The sequence below is a fragment of the Hemiscyllium ocellatum genome, chromosome 32 (assembly GCF_020745735.1).
Source record: "Hemiscyllium ocellatum isolate sHemOce1 chromosome 32, sHemOce1.pat.X.cur, whole genome shotgun sequence".
NCBI classification, from domain to species: domain Eukaryota; kingdom Metazoa; phylum Chordata; class Chondrichthyes; order Orectolobiformes; family Hemiscylliidae; genus Hemiscyllium; species Hemiscyllium ocellatum.
The window spans coordinates 33500389-33521099 of NC_083432.1; the positions used below are offsets into that span (position 1 = coordinate 33500389).

The 20711-nt window shown below is 39.2% G+C and overlaps 1 protein-coding gene across 1 annotated transcript in view; it reads left to right on the plus strand.

Annotated features, from left to right (window-relative positions):
- Nucleotides 1-20711, plus strand: part of LOC132830840 (MAGUK p55 subfamily member 3-like) — a 79502-nt gene that overhangs the window by 20329 nt on the left and 38462 nt on the right. The window contains exons 3-8 of the mRNA XM_060848721.1: nt 1397-1515; nt 1978-2055; nt 6213-6293; nt 13966-14103; nt 16927-17008; nt 19313-19398. Of these exons, the coding sequence (XP_060704704.1) occupies nt 1397-1515; nt 1978-2055; nt 6213-6293; nt 13966-14103; nt 16927-17008; nt 19313-19398 (584 nt within the window). The remainder of the gene's footprint in view (nt 1-1396; nt 1516-1977; nt 2056-6212; nt 6294-13965; nt 14104-16926; nt 17009-19312; nt 19399-20711) is intronic.

Sequence of the window (20711 nt, forward strand, 5' to 3'; positions counted from 1 at the left end):
GAGAAAGCAATACATTCCAACTGAAATCAACAGGAGTGTTATTTTCAGAAATAGGAGAGATCAGCTGAGTTGCTCTACTTCCTGTTCCCCCAATTAATTCCAGATACTGAATCACTTCCATCCAGTCACTATTCAAACAGTCCAGGCAAGGTCTCACAACAGGACAAGTAACTATCACCAGTCATGTGATTTCCTGGAAGACTGGATTTTAAAAAATTCCAATGTCCCCATAGACCTTTAAATGACCTATTTTAGAGAAACCGATTCCAGTTAAAGCAAACTTTGCTTTAACTGGCAGCTAATGAACCAGCTCTCTCAATAAACTGGCAAAAATTATATCCTTGAAATATCCCAGGACGTATACTGTACTATCACGATCTTCATGATGCTCTGTGTAGCCAGTTGAGGGTGCATGTGAGAATGTTCTCTGCCAGTAAATCTCAGCTAAGTTATTCTTTAAGTGATTTATGCTGAAAATTGAAATTACTCCACAGAGTCCAAGGTCGTATCACCAAGTCCCCGTTTATTTACAAGTGCAAAGCCCTTGATGCTGATCCAGCTTCCTCAGAGCCAGCTGTCAGAGTGAACAGAATCTCTGACACTCCTGTTTATAACAGTCAACCCATGCTCCCTGATTGGACCAGATTAACTCCCCTAATCTGGGAACTCATATTCTATGAGCCACCTGGCTGACCTCATTACAATCACTACAAAAGTAAAGTCTAAGTTTGATGTGTTTGCCCCCTGTATTACATTTCTATGACTCACTAAGCATTTTACTTTGATTATTTGGACCTCTTGATCAAAGAGAATATTGGATCACCAATACATTTCTGGATCATCGGCAGCCGGTTAGTAAAACATTTGCTATATTTCTACCAAACATTAAACAAATCAAGTTTTCCACATTCCTGCAATTCCTTCAAGTCATAGTAAACATGAAACTTCTTCATAATAAAGTGATGATAATTTGCTTTTGAACAATGTCTAGGAATGGGCAAGAATCAAAAAAGGATAATTGGTTTTCTCTCTGGGATGTTACTTCAGTTCTTTCTTACTAACCATACAAATCTAGCAGAAGAGAGTTGATGAACATCAGTGTTACTACAAGGATTGTGGTTCATAAGTGTTTAAAACCAAAATATGTCTGAAATGCAACAGCCTAATAAGTGAAGAAATGTTACGTTAACCTTTAAGGTCAAATGTGCAAGTGTATATCCCTCAGACTGCAGTGATAGGTAAAGATTCAAAGTTCTTTACTCAGCATACTTAATAGCAAAACATTTGAAAGACCTCCCAACATTCGAGAAATCAATGTTAAACACCAGGCAGCCCCTCTGCATTGTGATGATTTCTATTATAGTCCATGTAAATCATTGTAGTGTTTTCTGTACAGGATTGCATGAAATATTGGCTCTTCTGACAGCACAGCTAAGACCAGATGCCAATCTCACAGCAGAAATTGGTTTCCTGACAGAAGTCTTCAGCGAACATAGTTTCAACTCACTCATGAAGGTATAATATTGCATATTGTGCTAAACTTTAATGACGTTGTACTGTGAAATAAAACATCCTGCTTACCCTGGCTTCAGTGAGAGGTTTATTAATATGCAATATTTGAAAATAGATGGCGATCCCATTAAAAAACTTGGTTAGCATTTATTTCACACAACCTTGAATTAAAGTGTGATATTGATAGCAATGTATTGTAAATTGAAAACCGTAACCATTAGATTTAATAGATTCTGTTGTTACCTAATTTTAATCTGTTTTAGTTCCAAGTTTGTTTTTGCATACCTCGACAATATCACTTGTTTCATCACTAAGTGCTGCAGAATGCCAATTTCATAACAGAGCATCTGGTGGAAAATTGACCTCTGATGCCTGACTATTTTATTTGCAGTTTATTTAATCATAGTGGACAGTAAATAGTGGACAGAGTAAAAGTTGAGTAACTAGTCTCTGCTTCCATTACAGATTCATCAGAAGCTGCAGCAATTTGTTAGACAAGGACCAACTCCTGCCCTACATAGTGCAGCAGCTTTAGCCGAGGATGTAAGTAACTATAATAAGCCAGCTCAACAACAGAAATCCATTCATCATCAGTATAACATTGTTCATTTGATTGCATTGCAAATAACTGATTCACATGGGGTTAGAATCAGGGAATTAGAAGCCCAGCAGGGTGGAAGCAGGTCATTTGGCCACCGGGTCCACACCGAAGAACATCCCACCCAGACCGGCCACCCAACCCTATGACTGTAACCCTGCATTTTCCATGGCCAATCCACCTGACCCGCATATCTTTCGACTATGGCTAGAAACTGGACCACCCAAAGAAAACGCCTGCAGACTTGGGGAGAATGTGTAAACCCACGCAGTCACCCAAGGGTTGATTAGTTCAGTTGGCTGGACATCTGGTTAGTGGTCAAAATTAGAGTGGTACTGGAAAAGCACAGTAGCTCAGGCAGTATCTGAGGAGCAGGAAAATCAATGTTACGGGCACAAATCCTTCATCAGGAAGACTTTTCCAGTCAAATTTCCTCCTTCTCAGATGCTGCCTGACCTGCTGTGCTTTTCCAGCACCATTCTAATCGTGATTCTAATCTCGAGCATCTGCAGTACCCACTTCTGCCTATCTGGTTAGTGGTGCCAATGGTAGGGGTTCAATTCCTGCATGGGCTGAGAGGAATTTCTTTCTACATATATTTGTATGAAATACAGACATCACTAGCAAGGGCTTTCCCTAGTTGCCCTTGTTTATATCTCTAGGCCATTTCAGAGGGCATTTAAGAGTTAACTCCATTACTGTAGATCTGTAGTCATGTATAGGCCACAGGATTTTCTTCCCCCATGGCATTAGTGAACAAGATAGGTTTTTACAACAGTCACCATCAGTCCAACTTTTAATTTCCAGAATTTTTATTGAATTCAAATTCCACCATCTTCTATGATGGGAATTAAACCAATGTTCCCAGAAGATCAGCTTCACTCTTTGGGTTACTAGTCCAGTGACATTACAACCTCAACATCTCTTCTCCACTTCGAATTTAAAAGGATAATTCCTTTATAGTGTCAGAGCATACTCTGCAATCGATTTACCAATGGTAAGTGGATGTAACGTCATTAATAGCAGACTAAGCAGACACATTATATTGTTGGCAATGCTAAGGATATATAGGCAAAATTAATCTGACCTTCGTCATTCTTGCTCCTCAATCTAATGAAAACAGTTAGAAAAGTATAAAGTCTATTTTCTCAATACTCATTACAGCATAGTGACCATATTTATGAGCCTCAGTGAGTGAAGAGTGGAAATTTGATATTTGTAGCAAATTATGCAATGCTTGTAAAAATTTCTTTAAAATGCAATTTCATCTGCCCTAAATAATTCAACAATGAAAGGAGTCCATAAGGGAGAGACTAAGTAAACAGAGAATATGTAGAGTTTTGAAATCAAATTTGAGACAGATTGAGGGCAGAGCTGAGTCATCATTTAGATAATATAATTCTCAGGGTAGCTGAATACTCGTTTTCTTTTGGATCAGAACTTTGAATAATAAGAAAGCATGAGATAGAAGGATATTGTGAAAAGAATATGGAAAGCACATTTAGCAAGAGAGAGCAATTAAATTATTCAATAAATGGCAAGTTGAATGAAATGCTTAATGACTGAAAGCATTGATTTCATTGATCCAAGGTTTCATTCCATTGTTTCTAGTGAACTAAATAATGCAAGATTATCAGCTTTTTACTGAGCAGTTTGTCCATCTGCTTGTACTTATGCTTGACAAGTGATCTCATATCCTGTTATGTCATACTCCTTTGCTTTGCACCATACTTGCACATCCACTGTAGGTTGTCTTCAACCACTCTCTGATGTCAATCATCTTTATTCGCCTAAGTCAACACATCTTTCTGTTAGTCACCACTAAGAGACATCTCTGTAGATTTTTAACTCTGATCAAATAGCCAAATTACTGACATTTACTTTTCAAATACCTCTTCACTTGTCCTCTATTATCTGTACAAGAATTTGAAACATTTCAAAGGCATCTATTTCATTCCCCAGATTTTTACTTATTCTCTAGGGTAAGAACATCCATTACAGAAAAGCAATGAACTATTTTGATATTGGTGCTAGATTTTTAATTAATTCAAAAGAGTTCAAAACAAGAATGTGATAAATTAAATAGAATTACAGAACAAATTAACCGGGAAGTGTACCTTTAAGTTTTCTATTAAAAACTACCATTGAACATAAACTAGAGTTTCACAGTAATGCAAATTACCCAGGATTCTAAAAATATACCAAGACTAATTCAATTATGTAACACTCTTTGAAACTTGGGCAATTGAAGTTATCAGTAAATGAATGTATTTGGTAATTAGACATGTTTCTAGAATTGAGGAGACTGAAGAGAAGGGCTGGACGGTCATGATTTACACTGCCAGAAGTTTCATCAATATTTGTAACTCATTCGGGAATATAAAAAGCTGGTGAGCAAATCATTTCAATGAGTAATGCTTAGACAGAGCAGTGTCATTACTTGTGTTAGGCTTTTATTCCTTTTCTTAAGATTTGTGCTGTTACATTCATTTAAATTCATTTTTGGGATATGAGTGTCAGGAGCAAAACAGCATTTACTACCTTTAACAGTACAGCTTGCTAGGTCATTTCAGAGGCAACCATATTGATGAAGGGTTAGCTTCATATTTAGGCCAAGATGCTCGTGAGCACAATGAATTTTTGCAACAATCCGGTAACTTCACGGTTACCATTATTGATTTTAGTGTTTACATAATAACTGAATTTAAATTCCCCAGGAGCCATGACATGACTTGAACTCCAGAATCTGGTTCATTAGGCCAGGCTTCAGAATTATTAGACTAATAGCATACCAACTATGTGACTATTCCCTTTAATGATTCTAAATCAATGGAATATGGAAACCTAGAATTTTAAAAAAAGCAGAACTCACTAACCAAGGAGATAATGTTATGTTTATGGTATAATTTGGGAGGTCTAAACTTTGGTCCTCACATTTGGCAAACATCTGTACTCTCAGATTAGACAGCCATCAATTTATGAAGGAAAATATAAAGTGTCGTATTGTGGGATAAAGTGCTTTCCTTACCTGATTACACCTTTTTCACATTGTTTTCTACAAGATTTCTATACATTGCCAAGGTGAAGGTGCTCAATTTGTTTCCTTTGTTACCTTCTACTGATGAAAATCCTGCCAAAGATTATATTTAGTTCAAAGCCAGAACCATAGTAAGTAAACCTCCTAAAATACTGAACTCCGCCTTTCACAAGACTGATATCTTTTTCCCTACTTATTGGACTCATTTTGTAGAAGACAGCTTAGGGAGAGTTCATGTCAATCTTGAGGACAAAGTAATATTAAGCCTGTCAAAATTTCAAACTGATTCCTCATGAAGTCGCACACCAGCCCATTACCCTTGTCTTGGGTGTCAGGCACCTTCTGCTTCTGGTAGTAGTTCTTGCTATAAACGTTCTAATATATGTAAGAAACACAGTAGCTTTAATCATGTATTAGCTTGGTACACTACATGTTGCATTAACAAAAGCTCTGGTGTAATGGGGAGTGATATTGCTATACTGGAATTGAAAGAAAAATGGTATGGTAAATCAGGGAGAATTCAGAACAGGATAAGTGAATTTTTCAATCATGTTCTCTGTAAGGAAACCTCATCAGCCATTTAGTAGCATGGGGTCAGAACCAGGCTCTGCATAGTTCATGGTGTCGCTGAATATATATGGTCACTGTTGACCCTAACGTATGAACAAGTAGACAGTTCATCCCCTCAAGCCTGCCTGCCTGCCATTTAATATGGTCATGTTTGATTTCATCTCGGCATCAACTCCACTTTCCATTCCCTTTAACCCATTAATCCCTTACTAATTAAAAACCTATCACCTCTTTAAATTTATTCAATGCCCTGGTATCAGCCTCCCACATTCTGGGATAGCGAATTCCGTGGATTCACAATCCTTTAAGAAATGTAATTTTTCCTCATCTCTTCTGTTTTAAACCTGCTAGTCCTTATCCTTATCCAACTCTGCACCTTATCCAACCCTGCATTACTAATTAACTTTATGCCAAGCATGAAGAATTGGATTAAGGTGAAATGTAAATATGTCATTTTTGCAACTTTGTCATCATTGTTTTTAAAACTTCTCATAGATATCAGAAGAGCTGCAGAGTGGACAGAACAGCAATGACACGAGAGAACTAATGCAGTTATTGGCCAAGCCACACCTACAGGTAAAGGTTTTATTTTAGTACAAGGCATCTCATTGTAAATAAATAATTATCCTTTTTAATTTTAAACTATTTAATTAATCTTTATATGAGAATGTCATTAATTCCTCGTCAAATACACACATTTATTCACAGTCAAAACTTAAAAAGTACACAGAACCTTGACTCAGAGTCTCAAGCAAGCTCCTGCTCTCTTGTCTCTGAGTGAGAAGGAGAAAGTGACATCTGTAGATGCTGGAGATCAGGGTCAAGACTGTGTTGCTGTGTTGTCATTTATTGTATCTGTTGCTCTCGATGTGGTCTCCTCTACATTGGGGAGACTGGACGCCTTCTCGCGGAGCGTTTTAGAGAACATTTCTGGGACACCAGCATCAATCAACCCCACCGCCCCATGGCCAAACACTTCAACTCCCCCTCCCACTCTGCTGAGGACATGCAGGTCCTGGGCTTCCTCCATCACCACTCCCTCACTACCCGACACCTGACGGAAGAATGCCTTATCATCCGCCTTGGGACCCTTCAACCTCTGGGCATCAATGTGGACTTCACCAGTTTCCTCATTTCCCCTCCCCCTACCTTACCTCAGTTCCAACCTTCCAGCTTAGCACCATCCTCATGATCCATCCTACCTATCAATCTTCCTTCCCATTAATCTTATTAATGTTTATGGAACATCAGTGTGCAGGCTTACCTTCATTGCTCAGACCTTTGAGTATAGGATTTGAGACGTTATATTGCAATTACATAGAGCGTTGGTGAAGCGTCTTCTGGAATATTGTGTCCAGTTTTGGTCTCCCTGTTATAGGAAGGATATTAGTAAGCTGGAGAGGGTTCAGAAATATTTACCAGGATGTTGCCAGGAATGGAGGGTTTAAGTTATAAGGAGAGGCTGAGACTTTTTCACTGAAGTATAGGAGGTTGAGTGGTGACCTTATAGATGTTTATAAAATCATAAGGGGTATAGATAAGGCGAATGGCAGGTGTTTTTTTTTCCCTAGAGTGGGGGAATTTGAAGACAAGAGGCATATTTATAAGTGGGAGGAGAAAGATTTAGAAAAGACATGGAGGGTGTTTTTTATTTTACAGAGAGAAGTTCATGTGGAGAATGAACTTCCAGAGAAAGTAGTGGATGTGGGTACTGTTACAACATTCAAAAGACGTTTAGATAAATACATGAATAAGAAATCTTTGGAGGGATATGGATCAAATGCAGGCAGGTGGGAGGAGTTTAGTTTAGGAACATGATTGGTATGGATTGGTTGGACCAAAGGGTCTCTTTCTGTGCTGTATGATCATGAATTTATGTCTGTATCCCTTACATGACAACATTTGAAAGGTACTGCACTGACACATATAAGCTTTCAAACATCCTAGGTTCATGAAACGCTATTTACTAAAGTATGACCTGACTCTTCTTCCGGCCATCATAAACCTTAAAAGTGAGAAAGATTACAAACAATGAATAAAAAAGAAACAAAAGAACATCAGAAACAAAAACACAAACAGAAATTGCTGGGAAGATTCAGCACCATCTCTGGGGAGAGATTAGAGGTAGCATTTCACATCCAGTCACCTTCCTTCAGAAGCAGATGTGTATCTTCTCCTCTTCTCAATTGAAATCATGCACATCATGTAACATTCTCCAGCTAAGAGAACATCTTCAAAATAGCCTTTGGAAGTTAAACATGGAACCTACCTCTACATGTTCATTAAATTTCACCTGGGAAAATAATTGATTGCACCGAGCACCACTTCCCCTTAATATCTGTAATTTGGACAACAAGCAAATGATAGTACTGACAAATAGAGCTAAAAAGAAATGCGATGGATTGCAAATTTAAAAGAGTAGGTGGGATTGCCTTTATTTCAAAATCAACATGATTTCAAAATAGATTTCATGTTGACACAAAAGGGAGAAGGTGTTGTCTATTCAACAATGGCCAGTCTCATGCCAGAACCACATTCAAAGATATCCATGTTAGCTAAACACAGTGTACAAATGCATTATAAGCTGACATTCAAGAAAAACATTTTTTTTTCAAAAAGGCACCATATAAACTGTAGTAATTAGAACCAAGTGGATCTCATTGATTATGAGATCCTTGATTCGGGTTGTTAACCTGGGTCAATCAGGAAGCCCTGGCTGACAGATATAAACAAGGGACTCAGGGAGTCTCCTAACTTCAGGCAGTGACTCTGAGCTGGCTGGTCAGAGCCAGTGTACTATACCATGTAAATAAAAGGTGACTTGGTGATGGGATACTGGCCTTTGTGCAGTTATTTCACAAACTATTTTTAAATTGCACAATTTTACTCCATTTACAGAACTGAAAACAATCCTTTGTTTTTCATAATCCCTGAACAACGAAACAACTTCATCCAATTATATCACATTCACTACCATGATATAGTTGTATTCTTGCTGCTCAGCACCAGTCAATCTGCAGGGATTTTGTCAGTAACCTCACTGGACTGAAAAACATAACAACTATACCAAAACACACCAGCACTCAGAGTTCATCTGAGGCCTGGCTATGCCAGCTGTAGGTATGGTGGTGTACAATTCATGAATTAGATATAACAAGCTGACTTTTGAAAGGGCTGCAGAGTCAAAAACAGACAGACTGGCCTGTAAGTTCCCACGTCCAGGTGACATGTCAGTTTGTCAGCACTTTCAGAATTAGATTGTTACAGTGTAGAAGTAGGCCATTTGGCCCATCATTCCTCACTAGGAGCCATATTGACTATATGACTGACAGATGCAGCTTGAGCTCATTTCCATTATCATTATACCCTGTGGATTATTTTATTATTCAGAGTACAGTGGTACAGTGATAGCAACACTCTTTTGTAAAACTAGCCTCAGGAAATCCAAATCCCTGGGGTTCTCAACAAACTAATTTCTTGTTCCTCTACTATCACCTCTACTTGACCCTTCTCACTTATATTAAATAGACTCTTTTCAAAGTGAAAATCCAAATCCTTCAGGGCAGATACACTTTAGCTGGTGTTTGGTCCAGTGAGTAGCACAAGTGAGATGCTCATGGGATTGGGAGCTGCAACTGGTTATTTTAGTGGAAGTGTAAAGTATGGTATTCTTGCAAGTGTTAATTATTTGGAGATATGCCTGGCTAGAATTTTCTACAATTCTCGGCAACCCAACACTGGGACTATTTGCAGGTGCCAACTCTGCTGGTGTTTGAACTGTATTGTTGTCAGCAATTTGTGACAAACTACTGATTTTTGACCAGGGATGGGGTCCTCTGCAATATCTATCAAATAAAGTGACTCTATTTAAAATTAGCCCATCTGCCTTCTAAATGGATGGATCCAGAGAGAGTGTGAGGCCTCAGAGAGCAGGCTATCAGAGCAGTATCATGGAAGTTTGTCATGAAGGTCAGCCTCCATGGGTTGTTGCTGTCGCAGCCATCTTTTGTTACATTTCTATTGTTTGGTTACTATGGACCTCTGTATCTAATGGTCGATTTGTATAAAAAGCTAGTTCTGATTAGCCACGTTCAATTGAGGAACAGACTCTGCAGTTGGTTGTGTGTGCCTGCACTTAAGATGATGTCTAGTCATTTACTTCTATATATTCAGCTGGGGTGATAACTGCTCCAAGCAAGTCCCACAATATCAGTTTGGATGACTTTTATTGCGATTGTTGAACATTTGTACCCTGACTGGCTCTCCAGTACTCACTAAACTCTGTCAAGGGTTTAATAATCTTGTCAAAACAAAAACTGTCACTCTGCCTTTTCCTCTTTTTCCACTCACATTTGTTTCTACTTCTGGAGTCAGTAGTTTTTCTGATATTGAAAGAATAGTTTCTATGCAGCCCAAAATTAATTTTTGTACTAGACTACTTTCTGTACCTTTCCATGTGTTTTGCCACTTGAGAATTGCCTTATATCCATCTGTATGGAATTTATACAATTTTACTCCAATTGGCTAGGAATAATAGGGAGACGGTGTGTAGTATTGAATTTCCCTATCTTTCATGAAGCAACTAAATTATTCACTCATTAACTGAAGGCCATTGTCACCCATGACAATGCCAAGAATACCACAATGGCTGAAGTGTAATGTTAGGCATTCGACAATCTCAGTGGGGTTACCTGAAGTAAACCAGTCCCAGTCATCAGTGTAGTAAAGTATTCTGACAAAATAATCAGATCCTGTCAAGGTGAACAGATCTACTTTCAGCGTAATCCATTGTCTATCTGGGATGTCATCATGAGTCATCAGCAGCTCTCTAGCTTGTTAGATTGTTCCTCATTTCAAGTCCTGCACTAGCTGATGTGGTCCCTGATGTTGCCACACTTGGTGGGTCAGTAGACCAAATATTTTGTCTTCCTCAGACTTAATTTGATTCCTTGATGGTTTTCCTAGATTTGCTTTAGCATTTTTCTTCTCAGCCCTTTCAGAATAATTTCTCCATTTCCTGTGTACAATACACCATCTTGGGCTGTCAAATCACTTCTGTATGTTCTTATAACATCAGGAGTGACCTTGATGTTTTCCAGCCATCCTTTGATCACTACTTCTTGCAACAGTTAGAGATTTGCTTCTCATTGGATGGCTTGCTTGATTTGAGCAAGGCCTTTTCCTGTTATTTTCAATGTCTCTGCTGGACTGATAACATTCAGAACATGGCAAGCTGCTGCTTCACTTTGAATCTGGAGGATTTCACACTCTGTTGTAGCATCCTGCATTATCTTTATTAAGACAGCTACTTTCGACAGCACGTCAGCAATATGCATCTGCTTCCCTTGCTTGTATGTCACACCCAGGTGGTATCTCTGTAATCAGAGTAACATTCTTTGCAAATTCTTTGGAGCAGATAGAGGCTTGAAGAAAATGCTTAGGAGTGGCTTGTGGTCAGACTCAAAAGTCCCTTTGAGTCTTCCAAGTAGGTATTGAGTAAAATGTTCATAAGCAAAGACAATGGCTAGGCATTCTTTCTTGATCATAAGGTCTTTCTCTTTGTCTTAATTCCCCAGATACAAATGCAACTGATTGACTTTGCTGCATTATGGTCATTCCAAGTCCTTTTTCACTGACATCACACGGCAAGGTGACTTGATCATTTATCATACAAGTGGTGTTACTGTCATGACTTGCTTGCTTTTAGCGAAAGCTACTTTTCATCCCGCTTCAATTGCCAGTAACCATCCTTTGCATTTAGGATAGTGCAAATATTTGCTTTTACAGGTTGTGGTAAAATGCCTTCAATGGTTGGTATGCAACAGTGAGATTCAGGGCTTTATTTATACTATGTGGGTCAGTGCAGACTTCACAGATTGATTCGGTGTTCTCATGCTGCTGATCTGTTCTGTAGGAGTTGATTTGATGACTCGCTTTCTTTCCAGAACTTTTATCTTGCCTTTCAACCTAGCCTTGAGCGGATCTGGAACAGTTCTTGACAGCTACTGAATTGGTCCTGTAGTTTCATCTATTTGGAAATGATATTCTCCTACAACACATCCTGACATTGTGAACCCAACTTTGCACTCTTATAGGATGTGTTCTGAGGTCAATGGTTTAGTGTGCTGCAATGCGTTGCAAATTTCCTTTCATACTTTGAGGTCCAACTTTTAGACTCCATCCAGGTGAATGATTGGCATTTGCTTGCTGCCTATGATCAGCCACATCAAATCCTCAATCATGTTATTGCAATGAGTACCCAGTAATCTATCCTCTCGGCGCATGTATGCAGTCATCATATTGTTTAAACTTTTGTTCAAGAGCTTAATTGATGGATCACCGTGTTGAATCACTTTGTATGAGAAAGTCATGATGCTGAATGATGTGTCAGTGTACAATATTTTATGTTGTTCTCCTTCTGCAAGCCTTATTCCCACAGTCACAAACCTAGCAAATCGAATGCACCAACTTGTTGTACAGTGTATAGTGATTTGTCAAAACCTTTCACCAGTGTCTCTTCAGCAGCTATCTGTAATTGCCTGTTGTACATCATTTTTGCAATACACTTTTTTCTTAAGATTAGAATCCCTGCAGTGTGGAAACAGGTCATTTGGCCCAATAGGTCCACACCGACCCTTGGAAGAGTAACCCACCCAGACCCATTCCCCGCCATTTACCTTTGACTAATGCACCTAACAGTTTGGGCAATTTAGCATGGCCAATTCACCTGACCTGCACACCTTTGGGGTGTGGGAGGAAACCGGAGCACCCGGAGGAAATCCACGTAGATACAGGGAGAATATGCAAACTGCACACAATCACTTGAGGCAGGAATCGAACCTGGGCCCCTGGTATTATGAGACAGCACTGAGCCACTGCGCTACCCCTAATGTGAAAAGTGATTCAGCATTTTGAAGTGAGAACACCGATCATCTTAGTGCCTTCTTCTCATTTACATGACGTCTTCCATTGTATTTGTATCCTGCCTTTTGCCTGTGATTGTTCTCCCCTATATGCTGACAGATATCCCAGGCATAAAACAACAATTCTACCATGAAGATGGTCTAGCTATCAATTCACAACCTCTGCATTCTGCACAGCACAATTGCTATTCTCTGTATGTTTGTCTTCTCTCAGCATGTGTGCTTTCACTTTTGGAATCTTTATTTGTATTTTTCTGCCTCTAATTAGCTCATCCTTTAATTGCGCACATTCACGGGTTTCTGCAAACTGAGGTAATGATCAATAGACCCTTCTCCACTTTCTTCCCGAGTGCTGAATACATACCATGCATACAGAGGGCAACAAAAATAGAAATAAAGGAAGGAGAAGATTAAATATGAGGGTAAGCTAGCTAGTAATTTAAAGGAACACAGTAAGAGTTTCTTTAGATATATAAAGGGCAAAAGTGAGGCAAAAATGGACATTGGGCTGCTGGAGTGATGGTAGTCGGGAACAAGGAAATGGTTGTGGAACTGAATAATTAGTTTATGTCAGTCTTCATGGTGGAAGACCCGAGTAATATCCCAAAAATTAAAGAAAGTGAGGGGCAGAGGTGAATATGGTGGCCATCATCAAGGAGAAGGTGCTAGAAAAAGTGAATGGCCTGAAGGTGGATAAATCACCTGGACCAGATAGACTATACTCCAGAGTTCTAAGGGAGATAGCTGAAGAGATAACAGAGGTGTTATTGGTGATCTTTCAGGAATCGCTTGAGGACTGGAAATTTGCTAATGTGACACCCCTGTTTAAAAAGGGATTAAGGCAAAAGATGAAAATTACAGACTGATTCTCCTAATCGTGGTTGCCGGTAAGATCCTGGAATCCATTCAGAAGGATGAGATTGCTGAATACTTGGAGCTGTACGGTAAAATAGGGCAAAGTCAGCATGGTATCACCAAGGGGAGGTCATGCCAAATCTACGAGAATTCTTTGAGCTATCCTGCCTAGCCTTCATGGAAGTCCAGATCCACAGCAATGTAGTTAACTCTTAACTACCTTCTGAAATGGTCTCATGATCCACTCAGTTCACCTCAATAACAAATGCTGACCATCATCCAATCAAAGGATCCATTTTAGAAGTAGAATCGACCATGATGATTTTGAAATATAAATAATCTCTCTCACTTTCTGTAAGTGTATGTCAAATATCTTTAAAAATGCTCATTTAGCCTCCATTTGCTCAGCTTGATAATAAAGGTGTCGAAATGCCATATCATCTAATGTGAAATTTTGTTGACAATTACAGGCTGTGCTGTCAGCTCATGACACAGTAGCTCGCAAGGCCTTTGATCCTGTGCTACCACCAATGCCAGACGACCTCGAAGCTGAGGAGGAGGAGGAATCTATGAAGATTGTCCGCCTTGTGAAAAATAAAGAGCCATTGGTACTCTGAATTTAAACTTACAATTAGATTGGGGATCTTCATAATTCTAATTTGACATAATTAATGCCCTGTGTTTAATTTTTCATCTTATATTCAGCAATGTCCTATTCAGCCCAATTTTGAAAGTCTCCCAAACAGTCATACTTGAGCAACTTTTGCTTTCATGCAAGCATACAGTCATGTGTTTGATTGTTTGATCATGTGATCGACCACAGAGGACATTTGCTGTAATTTTGTTTCTTGGGCCAGGGCAAGTAATATTCTGGAGGTCTGATGCAAATCCCTAAACAGCTATAATCTCAATTTACATCTCATCGACTGTATTTGCTCCTTTGTTCTATGTCACAATGGTTCCCTTTTGTTACTCTCCAGAGAATTTGGGGAAAAAAAGATCATACTGAATTATTAAGCATGGTTAATAATTCAACCACAATAAGTTATAACCATATAAATGTTTAATGTATCTGGAAGTGCAAATGTAAGACGAAAGCAGTGGATGTTCCAGAGATTGAGTGATGTATCGAGTAAGAATTGAATGTTTTACTTTGAGAAAGCCTTAAAAGTATCCAAACTGAAGTATTTTAATTTAAATCATAGATTAAATTTCTTCAGTTGAAACAGTTCTCACCTTTAACACAGTCATTCATTTAGCAAACTGGCCCAGCAAGGCTATAGTAGTAGGAAGTGTGGAAATCAGATGTGTCATAACTGAACAGGAGGAGAGAGTTTCTCTCATATAAGATGTAGCATGAAGTGGTCGAAACAACCTTTATTCCACAAGCCAAGGCCGTCGCATAATTTATATATGGCAGATTTTAATAAAGAATGAAATTAACTATTTCAATGGTATTTCTGTCATCTTAGGTGTAAAACCACAATTAAATGTATTTTGTTCGAGTAACCTGCCGAGAGCAGTGATAACATCACTGGATGAAATAAAATTTGCATCTAAATGATCATTTATTGCAGCCACATATTTGTGAAATATAAAAGTTTGTTTCAATAAATATGGCAGAAAATGTCATGACTAAATGGAAGACTTTCAAAATTGCACCAGAATCCGACCTTAAAGTGCTACATGACATTGCTGAATTTATGATGGAAAGTAAAACAGAAGGTTTTTTTTAATATACCTAGCTATCATTCTTGAGCTTATTAATCAAATTACTTTTTCTGGAAGAACTAAGAAGATTTTCTCCTTGTTCTGCCCTATGATTAAAATACACCATGATTCATTGATATAAAGAAATATGGGTGACAGATTAATGAGAAAATTGAAGTGCCAGAACAAACATCAATCCTTACAACTGCATCTATTCATTCTGTTGTTAGCAGTCTTATGTCTGACTCTCAAGGTCCTGGGGTCAAGGCCAACTATAGGGTTTTAGCACAAAGAACAGGGTTGACAATTCAGTGTATTATTGAGCAAGTGCTACACTGTTGGCAGGGTCACCAACAGTGTTGGTTTTTACAGAACCACCCTGCATTTGGTAGCTGCTGTTTGCCCTGTGTTTTTGATCCTACACTTCACTCATGTGCAGTACTCTTGTCTGATTGCTGTCTCAGCTCCATAAACCCTTACACCCAGGTCTGGCAATACTGCCCACTCAAACCTCCAACACCAAAGTATTTCTGAACTTGGTCCGTGATGATCAGTTCACGCTGACTGTCAGAGTGATCACCTTCAGAATGGACATTAAACCGAGGCTACATCTACCAGCTTGGGTCAGAGAGTCATAGAGATGTAAGCACGGAAACAGACATTTTGGTCCAACTCCAGATATCCTAACCTAACATAGTCTCATTTGTCAGCACTTGGCCCATATCCCTCTAAACCCTTACTATTCATTTACCCATCCAGATGCCTTTTAAATGTTTTAATTGTGCCAGCCTTCACCACTTCCTCTGCCAGCTTATTCCATACACACATACCACCCTCTGCATGAAAAGATTGCCCCTTAGGTCCCTTTTAAATCTTTCCCGCCTCACCTTAAACCTGTGGCCTCTAGTTTTGGACTCTCCTAACCTGAGAAAAAGTCTTTGGCTATTTACTCTATCCACACCCCTCATGATTTTATAATCCTCTAAAAGATCACCCCTCAACCCCCACTGCTCCAGGGAAAACTGGCCCATCCTATTTAGCCTTTCCCTATCGCTCAAACCCTCCAAGCCCAGCAACACCCTGTAAATATTTTCTAAATACTTTAAAGTTTAAAAACATCTTTCCTATAGCATGGTGACTAGAACTGAACACAATATTCCAAAAGTGGCCAAACAAATGTCCCTGTACATGCACAACGTGGCATCTCAACTCCTATACTCAATACACTGACCAATGAAGGTAAGCATACCCAATGTTTTCTTCACTATGTTGTCTACCTGCGACTCCACTTCCAAGGAACAATGAACCTGTACCCCTAGTGTCTCAGTGTTCTACAATACTCCCCAGGACTGTACCTAAGAGTATATGTCCTGCAATGATTTGTCTTATCAAAACACAACACCTCACATTTATCCAAATTCAAATCCATCTGCACTTCAACTCTATCTGCCACTCCTCCGCAGATCTTACATGTTAAAAATTGCATTACACTCTCTGGGTGTTATGTCCCAGTCAATATTTACCTTTCATTTAACATCACAAAAAGAAGAAACAAACTATCTGCTCATTATCACATTTCTGTTTGTGGGACCTATCAGTGTGTATTTCCTACATTGCAACCTTGACTATATCGCAAAAGTGCTTCTTTGGTGTAAAGCACTCTGAGATGGCTCGTGGTGTTGACACGTACTTGATAAATGCAAATCTGTTTTTCCCAACAGGGAGCGACAATCAGGATGGATGAACAAACGGGCGCCGTTGTTGTTGCACGGATCATGCGCGGTGGGGCTGCAGACCGCAGTGGTAAGTGTCCTTCACATTGCAATGGGGAAAACATCCGTTACAGAATCATGGACTGAGGCCATTCAACCCATCTTGCTTGTGCCGGATGTTTCAAGGCAATATTCAATTACTGGCACTTGTTTGCACTTTCCTCATAGCCTAGAAAATGTTCCCTTTTCAAAATTTATCAGATTTTGTAGAATTCTACTCTCTCTCTTTATCACTTTGGACAGCGCTGAGCTTTAACAATTTGACATTTTTCCTTTGTGTCTATTACTACATAGGCTCCTTACCCTACAGCAACCATATGGCATTCTCCACTGTTTTTACATTCAATTCTTGGCACAAGTGCAGAGAACAGGGGAAGATGACTTTTTGGCAGTTATTTCTGCAGCTCCCCAGTTGCTTCTGTCCTTGCACGCTTTCTGCCAGTAGGGCTGAAGAAGGGCTTATGCCCGAAACGTCGATTCTCCTGCTCCTTGAATGCTGCCTGACTGCTGCAATTTTCCAGCAACACATTTTTCGTTTCTGCCAGTAGTGACAAGGGACACATTCTTTTGAGGCCATGCATATTTTAATAATAAAAGGGAAACAATCATTAATATTTATTATATTCTTGAAATTTTGGAACTTGGGTATGTATTTATAATTAGTATAGCATAGAACGGGTTGGAAAATTGGAGGGAAGTTTTAAAAGGCTGTGTACCCTGAACCCTGGAATACTGTCCTTGCTCACTGGCAAAACCATATCCCGTTGCAATGACATGGTCTGTTTTAGTGAAAAATTCCAGCCATTGTCTAATCACCTATGCTTTTGGAGCCCCATGGTAGGACCAGAAAATGGAGAAAAGAGTGTTGGCCCACTCCCACTTCATATACTTTTGCTCAATCTCAGGACTCCTCACTGGTTCTGACAGTTTATTCCATTACATCCCCCCCTCCCCCACTGCTTCCCCACCATCTGCCCACCTGAAGATTCTAGCTTCTTGTTTTTATCATCATAGAATCCCTACGGCATGAAAAGAAGCCATTTGGCCCATCAACTCTGCACTGACCCTCTGAAGAGCATCTCACCTGGACCCAGCCACCCACCCTATCCCTGTAACCCCTCATTTTCCATGGCTAATCTACCTAGCCTGCACATCTTTGGACTGTGGGAGGAATTTGGAGCACCCAGAGGAAACCCATGCAGACATAGAATGTACAAACTCCACACAGACAATTACCCAATGGCTGGAATTGAACTTGGGTCCCTGGCACTGTGAAGCAGCAGTGCAACCTACTGAGCCACCGTTCTTACTAATGTCATTTGCAGCTTCATATTTTTGCTCCATTTCTTTCTGAAATGTTGTTAGTTGTCCAACAGAATGTGTCTGTGACACAGTTTTTAAGTGTAAATGGTATTGGTGAGGCCGTACCTGGTGTACTGTGAACAGTTTTGGTCCCTGTATTTTAAAAAAATGAAAAACCTGCAATGCAGGCTACTTAAAAGAGATTCAGTAGTCTAGTTTTGTGGTGGAGCTGTTGACTTATCAATAACAGCTAAACAGATTATGCCTTAATTCAGAGTTTTGAAGAATGAGGGGTAACCTCGTTGAAACACACAGATTCTGAGGGAGCAGGGTAGATGTTGAAAGACTTTTCCACTAAAGGGGAAACTTTGATTCAAAGGACTTAGATACAGAGATAAGGGGTCAATTAGAGAGGGGTTAGAAAAGATTTATCAGGATGTTGCCAGTACCCGAGCACTTGAGTGATAGGGACAGGCTGGAAAGGTTGAGACTTCTTCAACTGGAGCAGAAGAGGTTGAGGGACCTCATAGAGATTTGTAAAATCATAAGAAGCGTTGATATGGTGAATAACAAAATCTTTTCCTGAGGCTGAGGGAATTCATATATAGGGGACTTTTTTAAGGTGAGAGGAAAAAGATTTAAAAAGGACCTGAGGGGCAACCTTTTCAAAATAGAGGGCGTGTGGAATTAACTGCCAGAGGAAGTCACAGATGCAGGTACAGTTACAATATTTATAAGACATTTTTACAGGTACATGAACAGGTAGTAGTTTGAGGGTTATGGACCAAATGCAGACAAATGGGACTTGCATGCTGTATGACTCTATTACTTATTGAAAATCGAGATGCAAAGGACTTTTTTCTCCTAAAGGTAAGTAAAAGATTGGAATTCTGTTTCCCGGAGAATCATGGATGCTTGATTGTTTAAAGTATTTAAAGAGGAGGCTCAAACAGCCAAATAGTCTACCCCCCGCTCCTGAGTTCTACACTTCTACATTCCTCTCTGAAGATTTTCTTTCTTTTTTATTCTGCAGGTTTAGTTCATGTTGGAGATGAACTAAGAGAGGTCAATGAAATCCCAGTTGAGCACAAGACACCTGAAGAAATCAGTCAGATTCTGGTATATAGTTACCTTTGTAAACAAAGTTTTGAAGGAGGTTTTATTTTTATAAGGGTTAATTTCTTAATTTTTTATTAAGCATTAAAGCATATTTGATATTAGTTCATCTAAATTCTCAATATATTTCGTACAAAATAATATATTGATAAACATTCCAGCTAAATTTAGATTGATATTGTAATTGAAGACAGAGATAATATGATCATTACAAAGTATTTAAACGTAATGGTAGCTACTTAGCTAGAAATTCAGATCTCTAACTTGATCAAGCTCTATTACTGTCATGCAAGTATTGACTTCCTTAGCTGTTGGCTAGTTATTCAATAAAGCCTGGTGGTCTCAAAGTTCCCTCTTTGGTATGACAGCTCTGGAGCAATAGTGCTTTTTATTAAATTATGAGCAAGCTCTATCGATCCATTGAAAGACTGATTCTGGGGAAACCATTAGCACTGATTCTACAAGTGGACGATGGTGCTTCAAGGTAAAGCAATTGCATAAAAATTGGACAGAAGGATTAAAGCACATTGTATCATGCAAATCTAATATTAAACATCTCAAAACTCAAATGCCGGAGTTAAATATAAAAATGTATATGTTTAAAGATTTGCATGTAATACTGATTATTATTGCAGCTACAAAAGCTTACATTTCTTCGTCAAATTCTTTCATCCAATAAGATTTTTAATTCTTTTATGGAATGTTGGTGATGCTGGCTGGGCCAAAATTTGTTCTTTTAACTGAATCACCTTTAGACCACTTTTTACTTTAATTACAAATTCTATTGAATTCACATCTCACTTCCAGTCAGAGTGGAATTTGAACTCATTTCCCCAGAACATTAAATAATAAACAGTGTAGAAACAGGCCATTCGGCCCATCAAGTCCACACCGATCCTCTGGAGAGTAACCCACTCAGACCCATTTCCCTCTGACTAATGCACCTATCACTATGGGCAATTTAGCATGGCCAATTCACCTGACCTGCACATCTTTGGATTGTGGGAGGAAACCAGAGCACGCAAAGGAAACCCACGCAGACACAGGGAGAAGGTGCAAACTCCACACAGGCAGCCGCCTGAGGCTGGAATCGAACCTGGGTCCCTGGTGCTGTGAGGCAGCAGTGCTAAGTACTGTGGATGCTGGAAATCAGAAACAAAAACAGAAATTGTGGAAAGCTCCAGCAAGTCTGGCAGCATCTATGGAGAGAAGATCAGAGTTAATGTTTCGGATCCAAAGACCCAGTTCTGAGGAAGGATCACTGAACCCAAAACATTAACTTTGATTTCTCTCCACTGATGCTACCAGACCTGCTC